This window comes from Mus caroli, chromosome 8 (genome assembly GCF_900094665.2).
Source record: "Mus caroli chromosome 8, CAROLI_EIJ_v1.1, whole genome shotgun sequence".
NCBI lineage: Eukaryota > Metazoa > Chordata > Mammalia > Rodentia > Muridae > Mus > Mus caroli.
In genome coordinates, this window is record NC_034577.1 from 76,115,909 (window position 1) to 76,134,868 (window position 18,960).

General features: G+C 54.8%; 1 protein-coding gene across 6 annotated transcripts in view; it reads right to left on the bottom strand.

The window, feature by feature from the left end:
- The window catches only part of Nfix (nuclear factor I X), a 95,024-nt gene extending 76,076 nt beyond the window's left edge, over nt 1-18,948 (bottom strand). For 5 of the 6 annotated variants that reach the window (XM_021169297.2, XM_021169293.2, XM_021169294.2 and 2 more), the window contains exon 1: nt 18,812-18,902. In XM_021169297.2, coding sequence (XP_021024956.1) covers nt 18,812-18,838 — 27 coding nt within the window. In that variant the 5' untranslated portion in view covers nt 18,839-18,902. Of the gene's footprint in view, nt 1-18,811 lie in introns of all 6 variants that reach the window. The other variant, XM_021169296.1, reaches the window with a different exon arrangement.
- Nucleotides 18,949-18,960: the final 12 nt, after the last annotated feature.

The window sequence follows — 18,960 nt, forward strand, 5'->3', positions numbered from 1 at the left end:
TAGAGACCAGAGACCAGTGTGTGAGCTCATGTGACCACAGAAACCTGCAGTGAACAGAAGCCCCTCATCCTCTGTGATTGGGGGAGAGAGAGTCTTTCTGTGTGTGTGTGTGTCTGCTCAACTCTGATCCCATCAACAGGCCATCCAACTGTGCAGCAGTTCAACAAACTAGCAAGACATGGGGATGGGGGGGGGCGTGCAGGACAAGACCCACAGAGCTAAAAGCCAACAGCCTTAGTGACTGAGGGAGCAGGGCCCCTCCTCTTACCCTGCCAGCGGGCACAGGCAGGGACCAGGGGGCCTCTGTATGTGGGTCAGGAAGCTCCTAGGTGTGAGTGACCTGCTCCGGGTTTGCCCATTGCTGCCCACCAGATTACTGCTGGGAGATGAAGGGATGAGGGCAGAGAAGAGGGAGGGGAGGGAGAAGCAGGCAGCTGCAGGCTAACTTTGGGTTCTGAGGCTCTGCTGCCCCTGATGAGAAAGGCTGAACTTTGCACGGCTACCTATCCCTCCCTCACTGCCTCTAGACCCAGCTGGCTCCCCCCCCACACACACACACACTTTACTTTCACTAGCACTAAATTTACTTTATAATTTTAAAATTAAATTTAAAAAGAAACCAGGAAAGAGAAAGCACTGAAGGCAAAATACCTCCCACGATATCTCTCCAAGGAGGGGGGAGTTTCTGCTTATGTAAAACGATGGAATGGAGGGATCACTGAAAAGTCTAAGCAGCAAAAAACCAGGAAAATGAGAGAAACGTGTTTAATTTAAAACACCTGAAGCAAATAATAAATAACTCCCTCTGCTGCTTGCAGGCCCTCTCTGGGTGGAAGCCTCCCACTCCCTGGTCCAGTTTCCCTCCTTTCTCACAGGGAGCCATTTCCTCCTCAATACCGAGGGTCTTTCCTTCTAAGTGGTCCTCCCCACTTCTTGGGGAAAGTCTAACCCCAAAGTCTACCTCCACAGCCCCATTCACAACCCTCTCCCCAATTCCCACGTCTCTCTAGGCAGTGCCTAGCCTTTGCATGGTCTTCCTGTGGAATCCAGGGCCTGTGGGTAGGAGCATTTGTGCTGCCCAAAGACAAGATGCCAGCTCCAACCCAAGCAGACAGAGCTCTCCCCTACCAAGGGCACAGGACTGCTAAGGCAGCTCTCCAGGGCCACACCATCTTTATTGCACATGGGCTGGAGAGAAAGAGAGGAGAGAGAGAGAGAGAGAGAGAGAGAGAGAGAGAGAGAGAGAGAGAGAGAGAACAGGGAAGAACTACATAGCTTAATTTAAAATAGTCCAGGGGTCTAAGCCCTCCCCTAGGGCAATTTTTAAAGCCCTTGATCCTTTTTGAGGGTGAGGGCTGCAGGATAAACAGTGCAGGCAGAAGTGGGCAGATCTCTTGAGTGTTCGAGGCCAGCCTGGTCTACATAGTGAGTTTCAGGCTAGCCAGATCTACATAGTGAGGCATTGTCTCAAAAACAAAACAAAACAAATCAAAACACAGTGAGGCTACTTCCCTATACCAGGGTTGGCTCTCCCTAAGCTCGCCAGCAGCCTGGGAAAGGTGCCCTCACTGGCAAAGGGTACCAGAGCTGGGCTCCTTTCTTTTTTAAAATCGCTCTACTTACTACAACCCAGGCAGCAGGTCAGGGCCCGAGGTGGAAGAGAGGCAACTCCAACTTGAGGAGAACTGCAAGTTTTCCACTCTGTGCTAGTCTGCGGATTTTCCAATCCGACCAGAGTTGAAGGAAAAGAAGAGAAAGAGCTGAAGAGCTGGAACTAAAACTAACCAGGCCGGCGGAAAGCGAGCGCTCCTCTGGTCCTTAAATAAGACAACACCGGCGTGGAAAGGAGAAGTGCATGAGTTATTTCTCACTCTTTAATTATTCCAATTCTTAGCATTATTTTTTAAACCACTACATTAGCCAATGATATATTCTAACCCCCAACAAAGCTGGTATTTTCCCCTGATTACAGACTATGCTGTGGCAAACTCGGGCTCTGACTACAGAGGAAGCACAAACATGCACTCTTAAATGAAACGGGGTTTTTTATTATTAAAATTAAAATAATGGCCTGCATTCTATAGCGCCTATTCATCGGAGGGCATGCCAGGTGCCTCATGCATGCTTCTACCTGGAAGATCAGTCTTGAAAACCTAGACTGCGTGGTGAGTCTCCTGCCCCACTGTCGGGGTCACCAGCATTTTTTTTCCATGTGTTTTCTTTTTCTCCCTTCTTTCCTTCCTTTCCGCCTTTTTCTACCATTCAGTCCGTCTTGCATACTTTTTTAAAAGTAGTAATAAAACTTTAAATGGAAAAAAATTAAGTGGAGTAGACTGGAGACTTGAACAATAATAAGGCACTAAGTGTGTTGGAGTTTCAAGATGACTGGGAGGAAGGTTCGAAGGTGGGTCATCTTAACGTCCAGGATGCAGGTCTAGGTGTTAGCCACTGCCAGGGGTCAGCTCACCCTCAGTGAGCAGCTAGGAGGGAGATAGTCTTATGCAATTGGGGACCATCATGGTCCTACACTATACAAGCGCGGTTAATTCAGAAGATGCTTTGGTGGCGACTTTCTTGGAACTTCTTGGGGGTGGCTCTGGCGCAGGGGACAACAGCCTACACCCCCTCCCTTCTCACACAAGTTCCTTTTTCTACTTTTCCTTCTCCTGGCCCTGACACGGAAGTCCTCCAACCCCCAACCCCAGGTAGCAATGGGTAGGGAGGGTTAGGCGGCCCAAACTAAAGAAGCTCCAAGAGACAAACCCAGGCTGATCATGGGGGCAAAATAAAATTTTTAAAATGAGGGTGGTTTTTGTTGTTGTGTTTTTGTCTTTAAACAATACAAAATAAACAACAACAAAAACCAGGCTGCACAAGACAATTCGAGTCCCGCGGCCTGGAAGCAAGAGAGAGGTGGAAGCGCGTTTTCTGCCACTTAGTCACTTTTCTTGCCCGTGCTTCCTGAAGCCCAAACGCCCCCAACCTCGGCCAAGACACGGCACAAAAATCTCCCCTGATAATTCCCCGCCGCCAATGCTCCCTACAAAGCGGCGGCTTGGGAAAGTCGCCCGGCTCCTGGGGCTGCAAGGCTGTGGGCGGGACTGATGTCCGGGTGTCCGCCGAGGACTCCGGCTTCTGAACCTCTTAGGAAAAACACCGGAGCCTCTGGCGCCGCGCTAGTCCAATGCGTCTCGGCTGCCACCCGGCTTCTGTAGGCTGGACTCCTGGACTCGGGCGGAGAAACTGAGGCAAAGCAGCCCTGGCCAGCACCCCGCACCCTGGAAGGAACCCTCGAGGCAAGCGACATGGGGTCGCGTGGGTAGTTCCTGAATCGGGAGCCGGGACACGTCTGCGCACCGCGAGGTCCCACGGACAGCTCACGACGTGGACCCCTGTTAGGGTTTAGCCGGTGTAAATGGTCCTGTCTGGGTGCTTGCGGTCTTTTTCACACTAGTCCCCTTCACTGCCCCCGAGGTAGGTGTCCGTAAGACTCACTCCAGTCCCCCGCGGCCATGGTGCCACAGGCGCGCTACTCTACTTAGCCTCGACGCCCACTCCCGCCTTTTGCCGGCTGTGCGCAAAGCCCGCCTTGGCCCGGGAGACCCCGCTGTCCCACCAGGAAGATCGGCGGGGCAACTAGGACAGTGCCAAGTGCGAGGGACGATGGTCAGCAAGGTCCTCCTGCCTAGGCCCTCGGGAGACCTCGTCACCATCCCCACCCACGGTGTCCACTGTTCGGTCGAGACAGTAGCAGCTGCGGGTCCGGGGGAGTGCCGCACACTGCGGTGCCAAGGGGACACCCGGTGGGCTACTACAGAAGGCACCCGTGGGTGGGAGGCTGTCACCTATGGAGAGCACACAACTGGGGCTGCACGCAGGCACATGAATGGTGACCAGCGGACTGAAGAGAGGACTTAAGATCGACAACGGGCAGTGGTGGCTGGACCTTGGGGCTTTCAGGGAGTCTCCACTGCGCTCCATCTTAGCCACTCCCTCACCGGCTCCTAAATCCTGCGGCTGAGAGAGCACTCGCCGCTGGACTCACCTAAAGCGTTTGGAAGCGCGCAGCCCCAAAGGCCACAGTAGCCAGCCGGCTGGTGGCAATTTAGCATAGAGTGGGTGTCGGGGGGGGGGCATTAAATGGCCTCTTTGTGAATTGAGACAAACATACACACACACACACACACACACACACACGTCCCCTGACCTCCAGCACCCACCACCCGGATTGTGTTTGGAGAGTGCTGAGGGATCCAACCGTGCAGCCCAAGCCGTCCTAGGAAGAGGCTCTCGCTTTTAAAAACGTGGGACATCCGAAGTAAAGAGGGAGTTCATTCCGCCTTAACCTCCCGTCCCTGCCAGGCGAAAAAAGGTTTTGCAGGTTTGGTCGGAGTCTAGTGAAGGTGGAAAGTCCTAACACAAAGGGAGCAGGAAGGGCGAGGGGGAGTGTGTACACACACACACACACACACACACACACACACACACACACACGGTAAAACTGCAGATATAAATACTGCACAGGCAGGAGTGCCGCCACTGGGCAACAGCTTTTCTGGGGCGTCCCACCTCAGCCCTCAGGGATGGATGTTTGAAGGAGTGAGTGTTCTAAAAGAAAGGGAGAGGTGCGAATTAGGTCTCCCCTTCTGGCCCCTTCCCCCACAACAGCCTGAACTCGGTTTTGGAGCCAGGTGCCCTGGGCGGTCTGGCAGGTGTGCGGTTCACGTGAAACACACTCGTGTGCAGGCTTGGGAGATGCGTCCCAGTGCGCTTGGTGCCACAAGCGTGGGCTCCAGAGGCTCTTGCAAGTACACAGACCACCTGGGTCAGGAACCTCCATGAATGCTCACTGTAGTGCACGTGCTAGGATTCTCCCATCTCTGCCGCTCAGGGGAGTGATTGTGAGTGTCGGAACCCCGAGGCCCGACGTCCGCCTTCTTTAGGGGTCTGTGTGCCCCCTCCAGCCTCTGTGGGGTGGTAGGCCTAGACATGCGCAGAAGCTTTAGATTCTGATTCAAGGCGGCTTGAGACTGTTTGGAGCCCAACAGCTGGATCCTGTTTTGGTGTGTGGACGTCCCAAAAGCCCTACTGAGGTGTCTCGGGAGCCCCCATTCTGCACTGCAAGCGGTTCCCTGCCTGTGCAGTCCTACTCTCTAGCAGCGGCCACGTGTGCCCGGGGTTGCTGTTGAGACCCAAAAGAGCTGGGCTCTGAGCTCTGAGTCGGCCAAAGGGGCAGGGCCCGCACCCTGCAGGCTTCGGAGCGTTGTCGTTGGAGCAGTGTTGGTTTTGGCCGAGGCAACTCCAAAGGGGGAAGCCCCGGGAGCCGGCGGGGGTGGAACAAAGGAGGGGAAAGCTAGAGAAGGCGGCTGCAGGGAGGACGGAAGCCGAGGGACCCTGGGGGTAGGGGTGCAGATGCATAGAGATGCTGGGGCCTGACCGGGCACAGTGGTGAGACCTAGAAGGCACCGTGCCTCTACAGCCACGTGTACATGGCTGGCACAGACTTTTTACTGCTAGGGAGGACCTGAGTCTACCAACTAGATCCCCACCATCGGCAAACCACATAGCCACCCCAGCCTTACCATTTACATACACATTTCAGACCCTCCGTTCGTGCGCACGCTACACACAGTAGCTCTCCCCTAGCCCCATACCGTCCCCGTCCCGTCCCGTCCCGTCCCTTTTTGTGTTGCTATGGTTGCTATTATCAGTTGGGGGTGACTCTTGGGTTTCTTGGTTTGGATTTTGGTTTTGGTTTTTCTGAGATGAGATTCTCACTCTAGTCCAGCCTTGTCTGGAACTATGAATACCACACTGGCCTCAAACGGTGGCGATCTTCCTGCCTCAGCATCTACCTCCTGCGTGTTGGGATTGCAGGCGCACCCTGCATGGAACTTCACCGGATCCCTGTGCCTACCACAGCACTATTTGGAGTCAGAGAGTGTCTGGATTAGAGGGCACAGTTCAGTGTGCCCCAGCTATGGACAGTTTGATGATTCTTACTTAAGCAAGAGCTGCAGGTTCTGATTCACAGCCAGGCCTCTGGAAGTTCACTTTTTCCCACCTGGAATTCCTAGGAGGAGAGGAGACTGGGGGAGAGGGGTGAGGCTGAAAGGATGATCCAGGTAATCCTTCCACCACTACTTGGTCTAACCTAGCCCCATGGGGCAGCTGGATTCATGGCCTCTGTTTCCTTTTCTGTAAAAGAGGCTATTGATAGCTGCCTCTTGTTAAAAAGGTGGCAGATCACAGGTGCTTCTGCCTGCCTGCCTGCCTACCCCCTGCCCTGTGTATCTGCTCTGGAGATGGGTCCCTAGCTGTTATTTTGATTGTGAGGGATCTATGGCTGTGACAAGCTGTGACGCTTGGTGTGATCGCATGAGGCTGGCTGTGTGACTGTGCCGCTGTGTGTGTGTGTGTGTGTGTGTGTGTGTGTGTGTGTGTGTGTGACAGGTTGTGTGTGAGACTGTGCGTGGACGACAGATTGTGCCGGTGTGCGGCAGTGCCTGTGACAGGCTGTCACCGCGCGACAGACTGCGGGTGGCGGGTGTTGCGGGCATTGACTGTGAGTGGAGATGAGCAGTGTGGGGCTGCTACTGGGGGACCCTACAAACCCACTTCCGTGAGGATATACTTGACAGTGGAGGTTGGAAGCTCTCATGGTGAGTGGGGGTGACATCCCATTGTCCCCTCAAATCTTGGCTTTTTCATTCTATTCCAGGGGGTCCACCAGTTTGCAGCCCTCAGAGGTGACAGAATGGATCATGTGACAAAGCCTCCCCACTGTGTCAGCTCATTGGCTCAGTCCTTGCTGGTATTTGGGTGACCTCCGTCCCCAGGAGAGTCACTAAAGACCTCAGGCCTGTGGCTTTGTGCCCTGTGACCAGTTCTCTCTTCTCCTGACCTCCTAGCCAAGACTTGGAGACCCAGAGAAGAAAGAGAAGGGATCTGAAGGAAGAGAGACAGACTGGGGTAGGAAGGAACAAAATAAGAGCTAGGGTACAGCTCAGTGGGCAAGCACTTGCCTGACCTGCTCAAGGCCCTGGAGTAAATCCTCTAGAAAAAAAAAAAAAGGCAAGTCAGGGAAGATTAGAGGAAATTGAGACAGCAAAGTTGAAACAAATTATTCCAGGGGACTTGGAAGAGATGGCCTGTGTGGGTTAGGGCCTCCAGTACACACCATGTTACAGTCACACAGTCAGGATGAGATTAATGCCAGCCACCTCCTAGAAGCCTAGAAGCAGCATTAAGATAACAGGCCCCATGCTCAGAGCTGAGCTGGGGGGGGGGGTGCTCAGCCCTTTAGGAGATACCAGGAACCCCAAACACAGCTGAAAACCAGCCAGGTCAGGGTCCCAATCCAGGGATTCTAATCCGTGAGGACCTCAGCTTCTCTCTGTGGGTAGAGAGACTTCTCCAAGTATGCCCAAGCCCCCAAAACAGAAAAATTCGTCTGAACATCTGAACTGTGTGACAATCCAAAGTGACAAAGTCTCTGGAAAGCTGGAAAAAATCTGGGGACTCGGGCTAGGGGGCACTGCCCTGTGTCACACACCAGGAACACATGTTTCAGGCCTCCCTCCTTCCTCAGTGTGTGTTACATGGTGTGGCTAGCTTGCTGCAGTCTCTGGTGTGCATGCTCCAGGAAGATGTGTGTATCCTGAGTGTGTCTGCTCTGAGTGTCCGCTCAGGGCCAGCCCCTGCTACAGAGCGCGGGAGAGACGCGAAAGCACACCCCCCTCATCCGAAAGTGTGTCTTTGATACTTGCAGCCTCGGCAGCGAAAAACAAGTTTCCACAGGGCCGCCTTGGGCTGAGGCCAGGCCGTCCTCAAATAACATTTGAAGTTACTTAGCAAACTTTGTTTAGTGCAGAGAGACTCGGGCAGCGGGCTTGGGGGAGGGGGGCAGTAAACCGGTTCCTCCAAAGTCCCTTGTCCCTCTGGGGGGTCACAAGTCCCCAACACCAGATTTGGTCAGCCCCATCCCAGCTCTGGGCTCTGGAGAGGGAGAGCAGGAACCCAGTAGCTCCAGGAGGAACTTGAGGGGAAGGATGTGGGCACACCATCCATGAAGACTCCCTTTGCCTGCTGACACCTGGCATACAGATAACAGCCACTCTGGTCTCCTGGATGTCCAGAGGTTAGCACAAGACTTAGCGGGTTTCCAGAAAGGAAAGAGCCCCTACCTATGCTAAAGCATAGCTCTGCCCACCTTGAGGCTAAATGAAGAGGCAGGTCAGCCAACTGGCTTAGAGAACATGCCCGTTCCAGACGTGCAGATAAGTAACCAGCAAGTCCCTCATGCCCACATGCCCACACCTCCAAAAACCCCATTTTTGGTCCCAGCCCTAGGCGGCAGAGAAGGCTGAGAGCGCCAACAATGGCGGGGTTGGAAGTGAGGTTGGCGCCTACGGGAAGGGGAAGGGAGGTGATGCCAGGAATGGTGAGCCATAGCAGGCAGAGAAGGATGAAGAGAAAGAAAGAACACTAGGGAAAGATGGAAGCCAGTCAGACATCTTCGCCAAACTCCAGGCTGCAAAGGGACAGCGGGCAAAGCAGCTCCAAGTCTTTCCGAGGAGTAGGCATGGGGGGGGGGATCAGGCCCCAGGCTGCACGGGACAGGCAGGGGACTGGAGGTGCCCAGTATCACCCCCCACCCCACCCCACCCCCGCGCCTGCACAAGCTCCGAAATGGAGACTGGCACTAGCAGCCGCTCGGCTCTGCCCAGGCACAGAGTGGGGGTGGGGGCAGGCAGGGGGCCAAACCAAATGCCACCAGGCTGGGTATGGTGGTTGCCAGCCTTTAGCATTGATCCTGTCCTAGGCCCTCGCCTACAGCCCTTGATTTGGGAACTTTAGGAATATAGGGGTCTAGTAGCCCAGTGAGAGTTAGAGACCCAGAATGCAAAGCCAGGTCCCCCGAAAAGTATGGCAGGACCCCAAGACTCTATAAAGATGGTGTAGCCTGGTGCTGCCAGGGTGACAGGCTGAGGTAAAAATAAACCAGGCCCACCCCCAGGAGCTAAATCCAGGGCTCCAGGTGGAAGTGCTACTCTGGGCTACCAGTTGCCCCCACCCCACCCCCTGGCTCAGAGTGCCACAGTCGAGAATTTCAGTGCCTGCCCAAGCCCAGATTCTGTACAGGGGAGAACACAGCCATTCAACCCCCTGGTCTTAGGTAGACACCATGTGCTGTATCACAGAGACGCAGAAAAGATGACTGTACATGGAGCGGCCATCAGTCAAGGGTTCTGGCAGATAGTAGAGTGCTGAGCCCCATCACCCTTAACCTCCAGGCTTCCTGTCCGAGAGAGAGTGACAGAGAGTAATGGAAATGGGTACCCAGACCCCCTCTGCTAACCCTGCATGGCCTTCACTCAGTGGGCCCTGCTGAGCTCATTCCCACAGCACCTAGCACAGTCCCAAGGACAGGACACACCCTTGTTTATCGGACTCACTGTCTGCCTTCCCAATGGGGCTGGCACCTTTGCTGGGCTTGCACCATGCTGAGCCCCCAGGGCCTAGAACAGGGCCTGGCACCCAGGAGGTGCCTGGTAAATATTTGTCAAAGGAATGCACAGGCCCCCTGGCTGTACCCCTAGCACACAGGCTCCGGCTGGGTGCCCAGCAAGGTGTGGGAGAGGGCAAGGGGCCTGCTATGCTGAGGGCAGGCCTGACTAGTGGGGGTGTAAGTGTGGAAGACCACCCTTATTGTAAGCGTTAGACAGAACATCCCCAAGTTCAGAGTACTAAGGTAGGCACAAGCAGGACTGAGAGTGAGACACACTTCAGTCGGGCACTAGGGGAAGGCCAAGGGCAGGGCAGCCTCGTCCTCAGGACTCGAGGGAGTGGTGATCAGAAACCCTGCAGAGAACACACAGCCTCCTGCCCTTGGTCTTGGCACTACAGGAAGCCTCTCTGGGTCTCATTTTGACATATATATGATCAAGTACACGTGTTCATATTCTTGTGCAATTCTAGAGCATATTCTGCGAAACAGTTCATATCCTACTACAGCTCTGCTCTCTTTTCTTTTTCAGTCTTATCTATTTTATTGTTGTTGTTATTTTATTATTATTATTATTATTATTATTATTATTATTATTATGGTTTTTGGAAGCAAGATCTCACTATGTAGCCATGAGTGGCCTGGAACTCTGAGACTTTCCTGCCTTTGCCTCTGAAGAGCTGGAACCAAAGGCAAGCCACCACACTCAGTATGTAAATATATAAATTTATATACCGAGACAGGCAAACCTGGCTGGGTAAACCAAGCTGGTCTGAAACCCTTAATCCTCCAGCCTCAGCCTCCCAAGTACTAGAATTAAAGGGGTTCACCTCCTCCTCGGGCTGGAGAGTGGACTTAATGATTACTCTTGTAGAAGACCCAGGTTCGATACCCAGCACCCACGTGGCGGCTTGCAACTATTCCTAATTCCAATGCCAGGGGATGCAACACCTTCTGACCTCTGACCTCCTCAGGTACCAGGTACACATGTGGTATACAAGTATGCAGGCAGGCAAAACACTCATACACGGCCTGGCGTGGTGGAGCACACCTTTAATCCCAGCACTTGGGAGGCAGAGGCAGGCGGATTTCTGAGTTCGAGGCCAGCCTGGTCTACAGAGTGAGTTGCAGGACAGCCTGCCCGGTCTACACAGAGAAACCCTGTCTCGAAAAACCAAACAAAAAACAAAAAAACAAAAAACAAAACCCACTCATACACATAAAATAAAAATATTTTTACAGGCCTGAGTTCACCTCCGTGTTAGCCACAACACTGCTTTCCAAATAAAACCCAGAAAAGCTGATTGATCTGTCTAGGGTCACAGAGTGAGTGAGAGCCTAGCCTCAGACCCAGGATTCCAACCTGGAAAGCCTCTCTCTCCTCATAGCAAACCTCACCTCACACAAAAGAAAAGGAGAGCATGCGCTCAGAGGGATCTAGTCCAGGAGCCAACACAGCCAGCCCTCCGTACACACTCACTGTTGGCTATAATTTTTAGGATAAATGTTCATTTTGATAGTCCTCTACAAAAGGCTTCCTCTCGCTACCATTCTGCTACCCATGGCTTTCTTCACTTCTTTCGGGTCAGAAGAGAAGAACCAAAAGCTCAAGAGTGAGGGCTCAGCTCAGCGGCAACATGCGAGGCCTGGGTTCAGGCCTAGCACTGCAAAGGAACAAAGGCCAAAGGACCCCGCAAAGAAGACATCTCAGAATTCAGCTTCACCCCATTTTCTGTCCTCTATGGCTGCAAGGCAGTGAAAGCAGGTACCTCAGCTCTCGGGTCCAGAAAACCAGCAAAGCCCTGGGCACAGATGGTCACATCCCACAAGCTAAGCCAGAGAGCAAGGGCTCCAAATTCTATCAGGACAGGTCAGGGCTGACTCAGTCATGTGACTCAGTCCTCCAGCAATGCAGGCCCCAGGAAGGGTACTCTCATTTGGGGGCCTATTTCTAACCTGGCCCAGCTGTGACCAAGTGCAAACTGATAATATACGGGTGTCACTCTGCTCGGGTTCACATGTGTGCAGCTACACAGGGGACAATGTCCAGGTCTGTGTGTGACCTTGTGCTAGCCAGCCGTTTTGTCTTACTTACACGTGATATGTATTGGTGCACCAGGGGCGTGGAGCGTTAGCTAGATCTACGTGTTTATTACTGGATGTGCTTGCAAAGTAGTGACTTATTGGGGCTGGATTGTTCTTTGTAGTGGGGTGACCCGTGCAGTATCCCTGACTTCCACCCACTCACTGCCTGTGTTGCCCCTTTATGTGTGTCAACCGAATGTTTCCAGACATTTTCTGTTGGGTAAAAATCACTCTGAAGTACTGGGCTGAGGGATATATCCACGTCCGTGTGTCCAAGAGTGTTCTATTGCATGCATATGCACAGGCATGTACCTGTGGAGAGTGTGTGTGTGTGTGTGTGTGTGTGTGTGTGTGTGTGTGGTGATCATGTGTGCTGTGTCATTGTGTGCATGTGTGTGTGTGTGTGTGTGGTGATCATGTGTGCTGTGTCATTGTGTGCATGTGTTTGTGGGTTCTGTGTGTTCCTGTGTGTTGGGTGGTCGTGGTTTGGACTGTGCTTCACAGCGTGTGGTTGTGTGACTGTAAGTCCCCATGCATCTCCACCCACACGTGGCTCCCTGCCTGTCATGCGCATTGATATGCTGGGGTGCGGCTGGGTATCTGTAGGTGTGTGTGTGTGGGGGGAGTCTCTTTGTATGTACACGTCTGTGTGTGTGCGTGTGCACACATGTTTATGCCTGATGGAGGGAGGTTTGGGTTGCCAATGTGACTTTCTGCCCGCCAGTGCCAGGCAGTGTATGACTTTGTATGAGACAGACCCAGAATACACTCCCCCACCAGATGACTGCGTCGAAGCTGGTATTTCCCTGGACCCACCTGGATGCTTTGTGCCCTTCTCCCCTGAGCTGCAGGCTAAAAGTCACCTCTTGAGACACCGGAGTGGCACTGAATGCACCTCAGAGTCATCCCTTCCTCCAGCTTGTCTTACAGACTCAGGTGGGGACAGATAAGACCCCTCTCTGGTCCGACCTGTGCTAGGAATGCTGGCACCCGCTTTGGCAGAGAGAACTGGGTCCCGGCAATGGAGGTGGGCACTGGCCCCTGCCCACTGCTGGCCGCCACCCTCAGCTCCCCTCAGGGTGGGGTTTGGTGGGTAGAAAGCTCCCCAGTGCAACCCAGCTTCTGATTGGCTGTGCAGAGCCGCAGTGCCCGATACCCACCTCCCCTCTCTGGCTGGCGCAGCCACATCGGTAGTGGTGGCAAACGCGACTCTGAGTTCTGGGCACAGCTGCGCCTCACAGAGGCCTGCCAGCCCCACCAGAAGCCAGACACCCCAGCTCTGTGCCCCCGACCCCTCCCTGCCCGCCTGCTCAACCTGGCAGCAGAGCCACCCTGTCCACTGTCCCCTCAGGCTGCCAGGCCCAATCCCCCTCATCCCTTCACCCTCTGGGCCTGGGCCCCCCTTGGCCAAGCCTACTCTGGGGCCCAGGCCCCTGCTAGAGGCTGCTCCCGCCCTCAGAGGGGCTCCTGAGAAGGGGGAGGTGTTGAGGAAGGGGTGGGGGGTGGGGAGCTAGCCCTTCTTCCTTTAGTGAGTGAGCCCAGAGCTGGAGCCAAAAATCGAGGAGGAGAGATATTCAGAGAGAGCCAAGATGCGTTTGGCAGGAGAGAGAGAGGGAGAGAGGGAGCGGGAGGGGGAGGAATGGAGGAGGGAGAGAGGAAAGAGCTGGAGAAAGGGGGAAGAAAAGGGGACCTCAGTTTCCAAATCTGAACCCCCAGAGCCTCCCAGGGATACCAACTGGCTCTGGGGTATGGACCCCAAGGCAAGTCTGGCAATGGGGTGCTGAGGACTATAGGGACAGTGGCCTCAGGCCCACAGAGACAGCCGAACACCCAGCTGGTCAGGCCAGGGCAGCCACAGGCAGAAGCCAAAATCAATGTGCACTGAACAGACAGAGGGAGGTCTATGGGCGGCCCCAACACACCCCGCACCTTGCCTGCACAATGAGCTTCTGTCCAGGACAGGGAGAGGACAGCAGGGCCCACAGCAGGGCCACCCCGGCCACACAACCTCACGGGAAGGGACAAGAGGCCAGCCTGCTTCCAGCTGCTAAGCTGAGGGACCTCATGGGCGTCACGCATGATGCTTAGAGGCTAAGGAATGACTGAGAGAAGGGCCATGTGGTAAGACACGGCAGTCACAGGGATAGGCCCTGGATATACAATGACATGGGGTGGGGGTGGGGGGCCTGGCACACACTGACATATGCTGGCATGTATGTGAGTGCAGGCTGACACATGTGTGAGCTACCGATACACACTTAGCAGTGACTGCTTTCCTTCCAGAAAAAAATACAGGCCAATTCATTGTTACAGGAGGGACCTGCTTGTCACTGTGACACAGTCACTCCACTCTGAAGCACAGCCACAATGGTGGTGGTGACAGTGACAGCTACAGTGTTATCCAAGGCCTGGACAAGGACATGCTACAGAGGCATGAACAAATGTGGTGATGCACACCTCAGCCACACTGTCACCAAACACATAAGACAGACAAAAAAAAAAAAAAAACTGAGACAGTCCTTAAAGTCGAATGCATATGGCACCTATCAACAGACTCAAAAAACAACTGGAAATGAACACCCACATGGTCATTCGGGGTCCCAAGGACATGGATTTCTGGAAGACCACCCAGCATGCTGACCGAGATACAGGGATCTTGAGAACCCTGGCAGCCTATCACAGACATCCCTTCATCCTCCTGACCCTACACCCAGGACTTTGGAGGCAGGAGAGTAGGCAGCCCTCTTGTTCATCGATCCAGCTTACCAGGGATGAAGCTGTATGCCCAGTGCCAAGGTGGAGAAAGTAGGTAGCGGTCTTCTATGCCTGTCTTGATTAACTGGAGGACTGGTGCTTCGAGACCCCAAATTCCAGCCCCCATTACTGGGTACAGATAATCTATGCAGTCAAAACACATGGACCCAGAGTCACCTCAGGATCTTGCCCACACCGTCAAGTGCTCACACGGTGTCCCGTGGATCCCCATCGCAATCAGTGGAGCGTTGTAAGTGGCTTAGAGCAGTGGGGACATCTCATGATGAACCAAGTCTCCATGCTTTGTCCCACTCCATCCAGACCCACAGATGCTTACGTACTCTTTACCAAGAGACACCTAGTTCCCATTAGACTGGAAAGGCCATCTCCTTATTTCACGCCAGTCACCTTGCCCTACTGTGAAATCTGTCACCCACCCTCGGCTTAGTGGAGGCTACAGGACCCCAATAAGAGAAAAAGAGCTGAGCCTTGTCCTCCCAAGTTCTTGCTTCCTCCTCCAGGAAGTACATGAGGATTGCCACAGTGGCAAAGGGCTCCAAGTCTTCTTGCTTTCATGATCAACCTTCTCTATTCAGGGAGGGTCCAGATGATGACAACCACTATAACAGGGACACTTCTTAAGCACACATCATGTGCTCAGCATGGCAGTGAGCTGCATTACAGGACTAAAAGATACGCATGTGCTTTACAGACCAGGAAAACCGAAGACCAGGAGGCGCAGAGCAGAAACTTAAATCCCCCCAGCCCCACTCTGACTAGTCCTTGACCTCTGCCCCGACACCCTCCATCTGGCAGCCCTGGAAAGTGCATAAGACACTCATGTCTAGGCCAAGAACCCAAGTTCCTTTGGGGGATGTATTAACCCAAAAGAGCCATGGCTCTGAACTCAGTCAGGCCCACCCCCGGAAATCTCCTAGGACCCCAGTGGGGTGCCAAAAGTAACCCAACTTGTGTCTGTCTCATTTTTATGTTAGGAATAGGAGGTGTGTGCAAAGCCAGAGCCACAGAGAGAAAAGCCAGCACCTCCAGGTGGTGGTTCACACCCGTGGTCCAAGCTCTTAAGAGTGGAGACAATAAGGCTATCTTCAATACAGAGCTAGCCTGGGCTGCATGACATCCTGTCTCCATCAAACAACCACAAAAGCAAAACTACCAAGATAGAGAGCATGGTGGTTCACCCCTGTAGCCCCAGGATGACCACTGTAAGCTCAAGGCCAGCCTGGGCTATACGGCAAGATATCCATATTAAGAATCAAATGAAAAAACAAACCGTGGGTATCAGTTGGTTCAAGAACAAAGAGCAGTCCATAGTCTACCGGGTCAGAAGAGTGGCCATAGTGAGCCGAAAAGGCCACAGACAAAGGGCAATCACTTTCATGTGTGTACATGGCTGTACGAGATCAAAGGTTCTATGACCACCACAGGAAGATTGGCAGAGGTGCCCTCCGAGGGTGATCCTATCTGTGTACATCCATGTGTGCCGTTGTGTGTGTTTGCAACTGTCTACATATTAGCATATGTGTTCTTGTGGCCAGGAGTGGGAAAATATGGGTGTGCGTGTAGATATTAGAGAAAGTCTCGTTCACGACTTGAAAGCCAATGATGTCAAGTCTCCATGTGAGGACGTATTCCCACTGCCCTCAGCCTAGTGTGCACATGCACACCTGCTGTGGAGAGTTTGTGTCAAGGGTGCTGGGACTCTAGGAGCCACATCTGCACATGGCTGTCTTGAGAGTGATGCCTGTGAAGTGTTGTTTATGAACACAGGCACACACTTTGGCCTTGGTGGCTATGTGACAGGGAGGTTTTCATGTCTGAACTTACATGAATGAATACACCATGTATCCCATTCCGCGGGGCACATGGGTGCTGAAATGTATGACAAGAGCTATGTGTCTGGTGACGTCAAGGTGAATACGGTGTTTATGATCTCCCCTTGGCGGCGATGGCATGTGTGTGGTGTGTCTGTTGTCGAGGGGCCCACGGGGCCCACCGAGTCCATCCGATTCCTGATGTCCGCCTGAGACTCAAGCCTGTGGCAGTAAAGGGCTCCAGCAGCTCCAACAATCAGTTTCTCTTTTCTAGGAGATCCTCCCCACCACCCTTCCTCTTGCCCGCCCCACCAAGCCCCGCTGCTCCAAGCTTGCTTCTGTTCAATCATTTATTGACTTTAAAATTGAAGCCAATTCTGGTTTGAAAAAAGAAAGAAAGAAAAGGGAGAGGGAGCAAGACTCTGAGAGAGAAACGGGGGAGGCCAGAGCAAAACCAGAGACAGGGACAGAGGGACAGCTAGAAACACAGGACAGACATGACAAGGAACAGACAAAGAGCAGAGATAGAGAAACACACACACACACACACACACACACACACACAAAGGCCAGCCAGCAAAAGAGGTTGTTGGAGAAGCAAAGATGGGAGGCAAACTATGGCAGTAGAAAGAGACGTGGCCGAGAGGCAGAGACAGCCAGACCCTGATGACCGAAGGCTGCCAAGGACCCTAAGCAAAGGGGTTTCCCTGCCCACCATGCAGGGCTGGCAGACTGGTAAGACTGTGCCCACTCCCCTCCCAGGCAGCCTGGCATGTGCAAGATGAAACTCGCACAGATTGGAGCCCGTATTCCCTTCTGGAGTGCCACAGAGCCAAACTGAGGCCATCACCCCAAATCTGGGGGCCATCCCAGTTCCTCCGTAGCCTTGGCACCTGGGCATCAGCTGGTTTTTTCTCTCCAGTGGTGGGTGCTTCCCCTGACCCATGGGTGAGGAGGGGGTAAGCCCAGATGTCTGGCAAGGTTGGAGTGGAGGCAGGCTAGCAGCCTGGTAGACAAGGTAGCTGCTGGGACATGGGGTCTTTGTCCCACTAGCGCTCAGACACCAGCAGATCATCAATCTCCCTGAAGGGAGCCACAGCTCAGATCTAGATAGCTGACCAGGTCCTCCTGTGGAGAACCCAACACAGAGTAGTTGACAACTTGAAGGAACAGACCCACACTGCTATGGTGGTCAGATTGGCTCTTAATGCTTGCAGGACAGGCGAGCGTGGGCTCCTCCGCTGACACACACTTGCATGTGATTTGTACTGGAAGACACACCATCTCTCCTGGTCATCTGTGTTTGTGCCACGCAGTCTGGCCACTGCCAGCCTACAGAAGTCACATACAGACTCTAGACACACAGACACACAGACAACTAGGCCCTGGGACTACAAGAGCGTGGTGTCGCTGGAACTGCAACCCGCCTGCATATACCTTCTTGCCCTTCAAAACATCCTGGCGTGCTCCTCGAATACCTGGCCATATATATACACCATGAGTGTATGTTCCCACTCTAAGGTGGTGGCAGTTTTAGCACTTGTCTGAAAGGGCTCTGGTTTAGCAAAGGATTGGCATTAGGGACTCAGGGTTGGCCTAGAGAGCTCCCACAGACAGGCCTGGCCAGCAGGCAAGGCTAGACAACCTCCACAAATCCCCTCTGCCTGCCGAAATCTGTCATCTGCCCTGGCCTGGTCCTGCAGAAAGAGCTGTGAGGGTCCCTCTAGATCTGGGTTGGTCTGGCTGGTGCCCTCTCGGAGCTTGGAGTCATGGCTAAAAAGAGTGGGGTGGCGGATCGGGCACGCTCCAGGCCTGAGCCTCCGCTACACCATTGCACAGGGAACTTCGCTGGAGGCGGGACGCGTTCTCGCGCTCGCGCTCCCGAAGCACGCCAAGGTCGGCGCTGCTGTGCCCGAGGCTGACCCGACGGCTGATCCCAACAGGGTCGACCTGCGGTGGCCGCCGCCGCTCCCGCCCTTCCCGCTTGCGGGTGGCGGACCGGGATTCCCCGGGGCACTTCCAGGTCCACGCAGCGGCGGTCCTGGTCTTCGAGACCGGAAAGTTTGCACGGAGGAAAGTTTGGGGCCGGGGAGCCGCGTCTGCAAACGTCCAGGATCCGCAGAGAGGCGCGGCCCGGGCTGGCAGCACGCCCGTCCCTCCCTCCCCTCCCCTGCCCCTCCGAAATTTGGGAGCCCCGCCATTTTCTCAGCCCCGCTCCCATGCGAGGCCTGAACAAAGACTTTGGGGAGACGCCCGGGCCGCTCGGGCCGCCCGGGGCACCCCAGCCGCACGCAGAGCGGCTGCCCACACGCCCGCCACTGCCACCCCGGGGCGGCCGCGCCGCGCCGCGCGCACGGAACGCCGCCCGCCCGTGCTCCCCGGCGCCCCGGGGCCACTCTGCCTCCTGCCGCCGTGTCACCCTGCCCGCCCGCGCCTGCCACCACGCCGCGTCGCCGCGCAGCAGCAGGGGTCCGCTGTCCGCCGCACCCCGCCGTGCGCGCTCGCCCCTCGCCCCCTCTCCACGCACTCCTGCCGCGCGCCCCGGGGCAGCGCCCCCGCGCCCCGCCCGCTGCCCGCGCGCCTGCGGGACCCCGGCCCGGCCCTCCCGGGGCGCGGGGGCGGCGGCCGGTACCTGGGTGAGGCAGTACGGGGAGTACATCGCTGGGCGCCCGGGCGCGAGCGCGGAGGCCGGCCGCGGCGAGGGCAGGCCCGGCAGGCGGCGTCGCGCTGGCTGGCGCTCGGGCTCCGGCTCCGCTACTCCGGCCTCTGCCGCGCGGCGCC